At 38.1% G+C, this 12,827-nt stretch overlaps 2 protein-coding genes across 2 annotated transcripts; one reads left to right on the plus strand and one right to left on the minus strand.

Moving 5' to 3' along the window:
* LOC113707900 (uncharacterized) lies at positions 1 to 1,432 on the minus strand. The gene is made up of 5 exons (XM_027230295.2): positions 1,030 to 1,432; positions 793 to 904; positions 605 to 686; positions 442 to 493; positions 1 to 372 (listed from the first exon to the last, which is right to left on the minus strand). Exons 1-5 carry the CDS (start codon positions 1,372 to 1,374, stop codon positions 229 to 231), a joined length of 735 nt encoding a protein of 244 aa, XP_027086096.1. The 5' UTR covers positions 1,375 to 1,432; the 3' UTR covers positions 1 to 228.
* Positions 1,433 to 2,667: 1,235 nt separating this feature from the next.
* On the plus strand, positions 2,668 to 6,697 carry LOC113708922 (uncharacterized). Its single transcript, XM_027231647.2, has 8 exons — positions 2,668 to 3,062; positions 3,171 to 3,264; positions 4,761 to 4,880; positions 4,998 to 5,046; positions 5,416 to 5,515; positions 5,596 to 5,657; positions 5,811 to 5,869; positions 6,235 to 6,697. The coding sequence occupies exons 1-8, from the start codon at positions 2,908 to 2,910 to the stop codon at positions 6,337 to 6,339; spliced, it is 744 nt and encodes a 247-aa protein (XP_027087448.1). The 5' UTR covers positions 2,668 to 2,907; the 3' UTR covers positions 6,340 to 6,697.
* Positions 6,698 to 12,827: the final 6,130 nt, after the last annotated feature.

Raw genomic sequence — 12,827 nt, forward strand, 5'->3', positions numbered from 1 at the left:
ATGCCCTTGATACCGTTGTTTGGAAAATACAAATTTGGCACCCTACATCGCGTTGGATCTAATTTATGCAGTCCAAACATGTAATTTCTCATTAATTTTTGGCATTGATAACTCTACATTTGCCGCTGCTGTCTGATGAATGGTTAATTGCAAAGAATGATGTTCTTCTTTTAGCCTTGAAACTGTCACCCCTACCAGTACTTCTCGACTCCATGGATACATACATGCCTAGAAACGATGCCTGAGATAGTACAGTAATGCGGCCACGAGAAATAAAATGAAGAAAATTTTCATTGCTGCTTTTGCCTTTCCTTGAAATGAAGCCCTGGAATAGATGTCGTCCATGGCACTCGTCAATGATGTAATTGTTTTCTGTGGAACATCAAGGTTAGCCCATTCATATTGCACTGGGAAGTAAAATTGAACTCTAACCATACTCACCAGTCTGAGGGGTTCAATATGAAGGATTGGCTCCAAGAACATATCTACGTTACTGGATTATAAAGCAATCAAACAGAAACAATTAGCTAGTCACAGTTGAAGCTGACAGTGAAGACAACAAACTAATGCAAGTTAAATTTCTTTCATCTGTTATGCTACTTACTTTATGACCACCTTTCCCTGATAAATGTGACAAGTGTAGAAGCTCAGACCTTTGCCCAGAGGGACGCGATTCTTGCCCCATTCTGCAGAATGGACATAAAGACGAAGGATATTCTTTAGTCCACGTTTAGACAGGAAAAAAAATAATTAATAAATATGAAAGTTGTTGTGATGAGAGGGGGAGAGAACCTAGTTTCCAAGATACACCAACATTCATTCCGTCATGGAATGTCGGCTTCACCACGATTTCAATGTTATTTCCCAAGTTCTTCATGAGAGAAGAGAAGAATCCCAATACTTGCTGCATGCGAGGGTATACAGGGAAGCCCAGACCAGAAGGTTAGATGTGCACTCAGGAGGGTTGGACTTGGAATCAAGATGATCAGATGCAGGTACTCTTTTGTGTGTGCGCGCTATTAAGCTTACCTCCTTACCATGAAAAGGGTGGAAGGTGGAGACAAAATTGCAATTGCATAGGCATTCTTCTCCAATTATATCAGACAGTTCATTGAAGTTCTTATTCTTGATTGCCTTGTAAAGCTTGAGAACTGTTTCCAGAGCTCTGCGATCATCATCTTCTGACCCTAATCCTTGAGCACTGCATTTGCATGCCACCGACAATGTAGGCTGGTCTCTGGGCCACAGCTTATTTGTGGAAGAAGATTGAAAACAGTGAAACCTGTCCGAAAGACATGCTCTTTGGCGTAGGGGTTGGCGTGGTACTTCGTACGGCATCGTCGGGCACGTAAATGGAAAGGAAATAGAGATCATTTGGCTGAAGAATATGAAGGCAGGAAGGAGATTGAACCTGTGAATTGAAGATCCAAGAAATGAATGTCGGATTTAGAATTGTTGGAGAAAAAGAACAAATGTAGTGCATGGATGGAAGGTAATAAGATCGTATATAAAGAATAAAGCAACAATGCCGCAGCTGCAAGCTTGGAACCTTTCTGAAAAGTTGCGAAAGAAAGCAATACTCACATGGACTATTACAAGATTTCCTCTAAAATAAGTTTCTCTTATATACCTTCAAAGAAATTTAACGCCAAGATTCCGACATCATTCTGCAATCGAAATTCGAAACCTATACTAGGCTTGAAACGAAAATCACATGTCACCTGTTAGTAGTGTACTTTTTTTCTTAACAAGGTTTTGTTTGACTTTTTTTTTTTGGACGAAATCAAGGTTTTGTTTGACTAGGAAGTGCTTATACTTGGATTGCCATTTCTCCCAAAAAAAAATCTTCTATTTTTCGTGAACATATTTTTTTAACTATTTTTTTAAAAAAAAATTAACGAGGTTTTGTTTGACTGGGAAGTATTATTTGAATTGTCATTTCTCTCAAAATTTTTTTATATTTTCTGTGAATATATTTTTTTAATAATTTTTTGTTTCACATATATTAAATCGTTATAATATATTTTTTTTAGAAAAACTCTAAAGTAGCAATCCAAATGAGAATGCAGCACATCAATTACTAGAACCAAAGGTTGGTTGGGACTCCAAAGAAATTATTATTGAACCCCCCCCCCCCCCCCTCTTCTTTCTGTAGATGCTTTTTCTAGAGTGATTAAAAACACTCTAGGAAGATGAGTCAGTACATTATGATATTGAGATGGAAATCACACTTTTCAAAACAGTTCTACATTTGTTATCTCAAATTACTTAGATTTTATTGAGAAGCATTTAGAAGAGTGCATGCACCAATTATTCTCCAAACCCCTTTAGGGGTTGTAGTTTGTGTTAGAGTTAAGAGGTGAACTAGATTATTCAATACTGGAATTGATATCGATTTCATAAGAGTCCGTTCGAATTTAATTAGCCAATTAATCAAACTAAGTTTGAACCATATTTTATATTCAATGAAATACAAATTCAATAAAAAAGTTTGTTCAACCTTGATTCGAAAAATAAACAAATAAAATTTAAACAAAATTTTAAATTTATTAAAATAATCAAATAAATTTGAGCACCAAATATTCAACTTGATTGGCATATGTACACCCTAGCTTGCATTGGTTCAAACAAACTTTGCATACAACTGCTTGGGCTAACAAATTTAGTGAAGAAAGCCCAATACATAACAACGGCGTTTGACTGGGAAACCGGATAATTGCTAACTTCCTTTCGTTTTCCGTTTTCCCTCAAGGGTCAAAATATCCGCCGTCACTAGACTGTAGCCTTCTGGTTCTAAATCCTAACGAAGCTCTGTGAAAGAGAAGCATATTCTTTTCGATTGGATTGCGAGAAAGCAGAAGCCTAATAATCAATTAATCAGTCAAGGGGAAGGAAAAAAAAAGAGGAATGGCGGAGGATTTGGTACTGGACACGGCGATAAGGGACTGGGTGTTGATACCGCTATCGGTGGTGATGGTCCTAATCGGAGTCCTCCGCTACTTCGTCTCTAAGCTCATGCGTAGTTCTTCCCAATTGCCCGATCCTAAGATAGTCAAAGAAGGGTATACTTGCTTTCCCCTAATCTGGAGATCTATGTTTTGGGTATAACCAAAATATTTGTCTGTTTTTTTGCCTTTTTTTTTAAATTTATTTTCAACTTAATTGTTCAGGCAGGTGATTATTAGGGCTAGGAATTTAAGGGCTGCTGCCAATTTTATCCCTGCCAAGTCCTTTCGTGCTCGTAAAGTTTACTACAGCAATGAGGTTCGATTTTCCTTCTTCTCCTTTTTTGTTTTTGTTTTTGGCTTAGGTAATTGTTATGCAAATCCCCCTCCCCACTTAAAAGAAAAGGTTCTTGTGCCCTCTTTTGCATCGGGATCTAAGAGTCGGTAATCCCAAAAGCATTTTTACTCGTTGCCTTTCATTTGTGCAAGCATTTTGACTTTCTAGTTAAGAAAATTTATCATTTTCCCCGGCCCCCAGGGAGGTGGCTTGGATTGGCGAGCAGGAGGGTTTTTAGTCTAGTGCTAAAATAATGGAACTTTATACAAACTATTGAAGAAATGAAAGGGAATGCAAAGCCAGACGTTAATCTGAGAATTGAATTACAATAAGTGATAACTAAAATCTGTGAATATTTTGTAGTATAATGTGTTTACTGTCAGATTTAAGGGAGGATTCTATTGATGATGAAGTTATTGTGGAAACTACAGCATTACTTAGATATTCAGAGCATGTCCAGACTGGAAATATGTGGGATGCCACAAATCTGTGAATATTCAGAGCTGCGAAATAAATGAATAAGCTGAGAAGAAAAAACTTGAGCCAAAGGCCCAAGGGGATGCCACCAATCCTGCCAGAGATAAGACATCTGGCCATTACCAACAACTATCTGAATTCACTTCCTAGCCGCAGCACATAGCTTTACCACTCACTTTAGAAGTCTTATGCCTAATGTTGCTTCATTAGTCATCCTTTACCTTTGAAATTAGTTTGAATTCTGCTGTTGGGGCTGATAATAGACTAGACAGGTTTAAGAAATACAAACCCAGGGTGCTGATCTTATGCTTGGGACTAGCATTCTTTCTAGTCTTCATGTTTATTACTATCCCCTTGAGAAAATGCCTGGCTGCTAATAAGGTTGGAAAAAATCAGTATGAAACTCTGTGTTGTTTACTAGGTAGTGCACTTACACTTGTTTTCTTAGGAGTAGGCCTGGACTGTGAACTTAGACTGCTGAAAGGGTCAGAGGAGATGCAGCCATATGTTCCTGTGACTAAGGTGCAGCAGTGCTATTGATAGAACAAAAACTGTTTATCTGAAATTTCAAATTAAGTAAGAAGATAGATGATGGACTACTTATAAGGAAATTTGATTGGAAGAAGTTTGAGCAAACTATTGTGCCCTCTCTCAAGGCTTCTCATAGATGCAATAATCTTTGGCCTTTTCTTGGTCCATAAAAATCTAAATATAGTGAAAAGCTGTAAAAAGAAATTAACTTATGGGGGCAGGCTAGGGTAATCTAAAAAAAAAAAATTTTCAGTAATGACAGATCTAGGGCGAGATAAGTATAATTTACTCAGGAAGTATGTTAACTAATTTCTGTATAACATGGGCAATGGAGGTTACTTGATTAGAGAGTAAAGAAGCGAGGTTTCTCCATGATGTGGGTCTGTAGAAATCGAAAATGAATGCATTTTGTTTACTCATCATTTGCTTAACTTATATTTTGATATGTGGATTATAATGTGACATTTCAGGAAAATGGACTGTTATTCGTGCCCAAGGGCCAAGCTCAAAACGCACAGGCACAAATGTTTTCTGACCCCAACATGGCTATGGATATGATGAAGAAGAATCTTTCAATGATCATACCACAGGTGAGAAATAATCGATTAGTAATTTTTCTTGATGACACAGCCTATAGCTGAATCTTTAATGGTTTTACAGAGATAAAGCTGAATCTGGCCATTATAACTTTATCCTCTCTTCTGCAGACTCTAACTTTCGCGTGGGTCAACTTTTTCTTCTCGGGTTTTGTAGCAGGTCTGCCTGTTCTTTTTCTTTCATTCTTTTTACCTCGTCTAGTACTACATTGATATTGTCTCTGTGTTACTTCTGTATGACGAGCCATTCTATGATCTGGTCTTCTTGATGTAGTTGCTAAGTTGGCTAGAATTTGAAGGTCTTGGTTGTCATATAGTTTATTGTATATATGTATCTGCAACTTTGATTTCTACATCTATGTTGTTGATTCAGTCTGGCTCTTTCTTGGGGATTGAAGCATGACGTTTTTGCCTTTTGCTTGGATGACATACTTTCTATAGTTCTCCTCCTAGTCACTGATATTTTTTTGATGTTGGTCTTGTATCCTAATGGATACTGATGTAAGCGTCTTAATATGTTCTTCCTCAGCAAAGATACCGTTTCCACTGACACAGAGGTTCAGATCAATGTTGCAGAATGGTATCGATTTGAGTACTGTTGATGTCAGCTATGTCAGCAGCCGCTCATGGTAATTGAGTGTTGTTATCAGTAAAGTTTTTCTCTAGTATTGCATTGCTTGGATGTTAATAAATCTACACTGCGTATCAGGTATTTCCTCAACCTGTTTGGGCTAAGGGGCTTGTTCAGTCTTATTTTGGGAGAGGAAAATGGTAAGTATCCTGAACGTTACTGGTTCTTTTGAATCATCAATCTGGATATGCATTTTCCTCTCTCTCTCTCTCTCTCTCTCTCTTCTGTTTGCCTATATGAAAGAATGAAAACGTTATCATTCAGTGAGATCTTAATTTGCTGCTTTCATACAGCAACTGATGACACACAACGTATGATGCAAATGAGTGGGTTTGGTATGGATCCTTCTAAGGTATGTTCTTGTGGACTTTACTGTTGACCATTGATGCTTGGAACTATTAAATGATGTGAATATCACTTCTTGGTTTTCGAAATGGAAGTATGCACTTTGAGGTGAAAACCCTCCAGAAAAGCACGTAAAGCTCAATATCCTGATTAGTACTCGACTCTTTTACTGACATTAACTTGTTTAGGGTTTTCAGTTATTGCGGAAATGCTGTTGTGCTAAATGTGAAAATAGTGTGTTTTTAGAGCCAATCGATTGATTAATATTTTTGCTTTCAAGTTTCCCTGTGAGACATGGCTAAAGCATACTCTGTCACGTTTGATAATTTGACGAGTGCTTTTAACTTGAACCTTTTTTGCTACTCTTGTCAGAGTTTGAGTGCCGAGAAAGATGGTCTAGATATAGTCCAGCATGAATGGGCCTTGCCGAAATTTGAGCAGCGGGCGGAAGCAGTTTTGAGGAAACTCGTCAGCTAACAACCGATAAATGGAGAAATTATGCGTTGCCGCATCTGATCGTGCAACTGTATTTGGGGATTATGTCATCAGCCTGGAAGTTGGAAAAGATTTTACCTACCATGTAGAAAAAGATCAAGATGACCGAGCCCTTGAGCTCCCTGCTTTTGGTGCTTCCATTTGAGAAATAATTTTATTAGGCGATCGGCCTCTGCTTCAACATATTTCAAAGTGTGTTATGTAGTTGAATCCATAGGTTAATGGCTTTGGAATTTACGCTAGTAGTTGTAATGCAACAGCTCTGAAAGTTTGTAGAATCTTTTTTTCGGGAAAAAAAAAGGGTGCAAGAGACCATCTCTGGTTGCCCCTCTTGGATTTTTTTTTTTGTTCTATTTATTCAGAATTTGCGTGCAGGGAATTGTGTATCTGGATGTTAGTCTAGTCTGTTATATTTATTGCTGATTATTCTCTGGAAAGACAGAATAGGAAAGCTGCGCCAATATAAAATTCGAGTGTAAGATGCAGTATTGTAGTCAATGAGGACCTTGACGAGGCACGGTGATGATACGCTAAACGAATCCACCGGCAAATAAAATTTGAAAGTTTCAGCTGATGCTGCAACTAACACTGTGGATTAGGGACGGCAACGGCCTGCTGCCCACTAATTTCCCCCGTCCCTTGCGCCCCCCGCCCCTCCTCCTCCCCCCAGCCCGCTTCTCTCGTGGGGGAGCTAATAAAAAGTTGCCATATAATTTTTTTTTATAGTCAAATTTTGACAAATAATCAAGTAATAAAATATTAATACATTATTTATTATAATTTTACAATTAAAACTTACAAAAATAATTAAAAAAAAGTTATTTGAATATAATCCAATATCATGAAACAAATATAACTAAAGTAGCCAAATTTTCACTTTTGATACAAATATAATAATTATTTTTTTTGAGAAAAAAAGTGTTATTATGTTAAGTGTAATTATGAATTTAGTATAAATTTATTAGTTCATCTAATATAATTAATTAATAATTTCTATTAGAAAATATGTATAATTATTAGTCTAATTGATAGTATCAATTATATTACATATACTAATATTCATTATATAATACATATAACTAATAATATTATTATTATAAATTTATAACTAATTAAATTAAATATTATATATATATATATATTAACGCGTGAACGTTTCTAAACATCGGGGGCCGGGGCGGATTTCCCCTGTCCCGTCCCATGAACACCCCCCCCCCCCCCACACCCCCAATGAGGCGGGTGTTTGCGGGCTTCCGTCCCGGTTGCCATTCTTACTGTGGATCCTCTGTGAATGACAATACTCTTCCCAAATTAGGCATGTCAGGGTGACAAAGTGGCTGCTGATGTGTTAGAAACATACAAACTACTTTTATCTTTAATATGATGGTAATGGAAATTATATGCACTCCGTTCAAATATGGTAATGGAAAATAGAAATGACTGAACGAAACGATCCTGCAGCACGAGGACGGCAGGGAGGAGACAGAATTCTGTGGTCTCTCTATTTTCTTCCTTGTGCCTTCACTAACTTTTTTTTTTTTCTTTTAATTGTCGGATTGGTCATTATGCTGCCTCGGAACTTGAACTTGCCATAATCTATGGTGGAGACCGTGTCAAATACGAACAAACACAGTGCCCAAAGCACATCCAACTCTGCCAGGTGCCAACCCCGAAAATGTAAACTTCAAGATTTGATTATTCACTGATTACCACCACCGTAGCCGCTGCATGAACTGGTTCTGCCTGCGATCATGCTAGTTGGTATGTGCATTGATCCTTCATTGAGGGATGGGACAGAAACGAATTTAAACGTTCAATTCTTGAGTTAGTGGTCTTCAAAACGGCTGAATCTTTAACAGAGAAAAGCTTTTCGTAGCAGAAATTAAGGATTCTTGACTGCTAAAAAAGATCACGAGACAAAAGCGTGAAAGCGGACCAGGTAAGCTGCCCAAAGTAAGGAATTTACGAAAAGAAGAGATGATAGGGCCCCGTATCTAACAGTCCACGGTTAAATTTATCACTTATGTATCACTGGCTGGCTTTAGCCTTTCGTTTGCGTGATTAACGGGGGTTTGCAGGGAAGAGCGTGGCCTTGTTATTATTCATTAACGAGCTTAATAAGATGATGTCCCATCCAACCCAACAAATGCAACTTAATTGCAACTGTCTATGGGTTGATTTGAGAGATCCCACATCTACATAAAAAAATGTCGGGACCGAGTACCGAGTGCCGCTTTGAAAAAATTATTATGCTCTTCTTCTTTACTGAGTCATGATTCAAAAGATTGTTGGCGGTGAACCCTCCTGTTTTGGATCTTATGCCGAACCCTTTTTTGAGGCGTCTTACTCTTTGATGGTGAATGCCACCAGTAGGAATGACAGTACCATGAAGAGGAGACACCGTTAGGAATTACGGTACCAAGAAAAGGAGGAGATGGCCAAATACTAAGCTGCAAAAGACTTGTTGGTGGGTTCTTTCAGCTGCTGGCTTGTAGTTTTGAAGAGAGGAAACCTTTCTCCATCATCCAACGTCAACTTCACCAAAAAGTGTTTCCGCTTGCTAGTTACTACTGTAGTATTTACTTGGGACTTTTGCTGTGGGGAGGGAAAAAATGAAAGGCTACAGCTGTGCCTTCTATCTATGCATAGCGGACCAAGGTCTAGGAACCAGAGAAATTTATCAACCACTCCTTCCTTTGTTAATTTTTTCCCAATTCGTATTGCATTAGAGATATCGCCTTTCTTTCTCCTTTTTTCCCCACATTGCGTCAGCCGCATGGTCCTAAATTTTGAGGCAGCCGATTCGATCGATGAACCTGTTTGAGAAGACAATTTCAACAAGAACTGCATCATGTCCACGTCTTCTCTAGCCAGCTATGCATAGTAACTCCCTACATTGCTGCCCCGCAAAAAATGTCCTATTACAATTGGTTCTCCCAAAAAGGAGATCAAAGCTTGAAATCATAAACCCGTTGGAAGGAACCAAGTGCCATGACGTGAAAGCAAGAAATTAGGACGGGGAGATGACCGGATGATTTATACATATTGTTGGGATCCATAATATGTAGAGAACAGGAGAAAGGTGGAGAGTGAATGTTAAAGGATCATCACGTCCATCCCATCACATATAATAATAATATTCGGATGGCAATTATGTTATGCAAGACCGGACCAAATAATATGACGAATGTGTGATATTTTTTTTATTTTTTTTCATACTTTTAAAATTAGTCAGTTGAACCTAATTCTAAATTTAACCTAAAAAATCGACAATTCTGAAGATAAACTCGAGAACTTAACTACCACATACCCCAATCCTCTCTGCTAGCTAGCTAGGTCTTAAAAAGAAAAGAAATAATGAATGTATGAAATGGAGGAGAGAACTGAAGAACGCGGTCACGTCCGATGTGATGTCTGGGAGGCACACGTGGCATGCGTCCACTTGGTCAACAAAACCAATCGAAGTGGGCCCCAAACCCACCGTCCAACTCACGCTTGAATCGACATTTTCCTCTTTTTCACCTTAACTTTACAGGCCAGCCGGAGGCGGAGAGGGAATATATATACGCCAGGAGGAAATAGGCTTGAGTCACTCGAGAGAGAGAGAGAGAGAGAGAGACGAATGATTCTGATGGGCAGCAAATTTCACATCTCGCACCACCTAGGCTGCCATGCATGCCTCTCCAAAGAATCTCTACTTAATTACTACTTCCTATTCCCAGGTTATTTATCAACAACAACAATCAAAATAATAATAAATTAATGCGGCTCTACTCTACAGTCATTGCCAGCTGAACTAATTAGTTTTGAGATGAGGCATCATCGGGCCATTAATCGAATGTAATTAGCAGCAGCAAATCAATACTACTGCGTAGGCCTACCGGCTAATGAATGAGATACTGCGGTTTGCTAAAACCGGAGGCAAAAGGGGAAGAGAAGCTTCTTCGAAGACATTTGATGGTGATTGTGCACTTTGTTCAATGGTTAGATGCCCCTCATTCCCATTTGATGGTGATTGTGCATCATCAACTTCCCTCTGTGTACATACATATATATGTGTGCATAGCTGGCAGCTGCCGTGTCCACCGTGGAATGTTAGGCAGGTGCCAACACCAAGTACGCCCGTGGGGTGCCCTTGATAAACCAAAAACCAATATACAAAGTAATTTGTGTTACAGATCTTGCCTACCCATATCATCCTTGGATCTAAAAAGTATTAGTAGCGGGTTTAAAATATATTCCGGTGACCGAAACAAGAACCATGGGAGGGACCCCAGTCTGGGAGATTCAAAATCCAAGGCCACAAAAAATTTGCATGATTTTTTCTAATAAAAAATATAATATTATCGTTTCATTAAATTTGCACTATTAATAAAAATTACACCAATTATACGCGAGATTTAAAGAACGAAGAATACATAAATACTATAGGTTTTTAAAAAATAAAAATATACTATCACACGGAAGCTCCAAATGGGTGGCATGATTTGATGAGAGAGATTGTAGAATGGCCGAATGGGGTGATGAGTGTGATCAAGCGTGGCAAATCAGGCGGCACGCAAGTGGGTCCCCCTTCACGAGTTGTACTATCTGGAAAGCAAAGCCAGCAGTTGCCGCTGAAAGATGGATTCAGATGGGACCCATTTTTAGAAAGGGCGGTTTCCAAAGCTCTCAAGTTTTTTTTTATTGTTTGTTTGGTTCTGCAAGTACGCAGTTTTTTTTTTTTTTTTTTTAAATTCCTTTGGGTAATTTTCCCATTATATCAAGGTTTAAATTCATCCCCTCGAGTGTTTGCATAAAAAGTTTTATCCAAACGAGCCTATTTTTCACGGTGTCCGCACCAAATAGGGGTTTGTTGTTTGGAAAGGAATTTTTTAATGAAAAATTTGTACGTTTTTCGTGAACATATTTTTTATTTCACACATATTAGATCGATACAGTATATTTTCTACAAAAATTTTAGAAAATTACAATCCAAACACGACCTTAAATCTCAATTCTAAGAAGAATAATAATAATTCCAACAAAAAGTGACAGAAGTTTTGATCTAATAGTAATAATTAAAGCAAAGAATCGAAGAAGAGTTAGGGAGTTATTGAACTCAAATTCTCCACTGCTACTTCTGGCTGCAACTTGCCACGTCACTGTTTGATGAATTTTGGCGGGTCCACGTAGGTTGGTAAATATACCGATCCACGTCAGTGACAATGGGTCACTGTCCCCATTGACGTCTGCTTGGATTTTGGCTGATGTCCACGCAGCGGCAGCATCAAAGTCCCAAGGCCGAGAGCGAGCGAAATTTCATGGCATGGGTTTAAGCTTTGCACCTTCCTATTTTTTGGCTGCTGATGGAGATGGCATTAATTGGTACCAACAACACATGGGGTAGATAATTATTACTTTCACTCCTAATTTAGCTGCTCAAGTTAATCAAGAATTCAACGTATTTTATTAATATATGATTGATTACTCCGTAAACAATAAGGAAATCTGTTTTAGCTAGTTGATAGTATTTTAGAGGGTTTGGAAAAAACTCTCTTTCTAGCTGCACAAGTTCTTGATACTCTTTCTATCAGACTGCGACAGTTGATCATGAAGAAGCATATTATTGTTTTTGACGTGGCCCTCTGTCTGGATTTGAATGACCCCTAGAAAATTCAGTTACTAAAATTGGACAAAGAAAAGAAGAAGAAGAAGAAGCAAAAGAAGAAGAAGAAGAAATACCGTCCAACGAATAAAATCCGACCAGGGTTTTGCATGAAGATCCTGACTAGAATTAAAAAGACAGTTTTTTTTTTTTTTTTAGGGTGGCCAGTTCCCAATAGTCTAAATGCATTCAAGTCAACAATAATCTTACCAAAAAAAAAAATGTCTGCTCGGAACAGATGTATTAGTTAACCGGGAAAAGGAGCTACGAAGCCAAATTCTTGGGTTGAGAAAACTGATCAAAACAGAAGAGAATGCCATGCCATGCATTCTAATATATTTGTTCAAAAGCACTTGAGCGGCAACATAATTCAAAGTTCTCATTCGGCTTTGCTACTGCAGATGCAATGCTGCATGGCTTAAAATCATTATGCCTTTCCTCTTTTTTTTTTTTTTTTTTTTTCCTTCTTTTGGGACTTCAGTTTATGATATAGTTTTTAGATTCTTTCTCCCTCTCAATTTGACAGTACATCAGATAATTACCATTTGACAGACAAGTCACCTGCGTGCCCTACTGCACAAAACACAGAATGAGCCACTCAAGAAAAGCTATGATGGCCAACGTTAAATGGCCTCCACCATGTGGAATTGCCAATCCACAACAAAAAGTTATATTATCAAACAATTAATAATGCACAAAATCCTCAATCAACACAATATATAGTTTAATTTCATCCTCTGCAAAGTAAAAACATTTACAACTAGACATCGTCCTAGTGTCCTTCCTGTCACAGATTTGATGCGTGATGTCCCCCATTCCTCTC

Source organism: Coffea arabica, chromosome 9c (genome assembly GCF_036785885.1).
Source record: "Coffea arabica cultivar ET-39 chromosome 9c, Coffea Arabica ET-39 HiFi, whole genome shotgun sequence".
Taxonomy (NCBI): domain Eukaryota; kingdom Viridiplantae; phylum Streptophyta; class Magnoliopsida; order Gentianales; family Rubiaceae; genus Coffea; species Coffea arabica.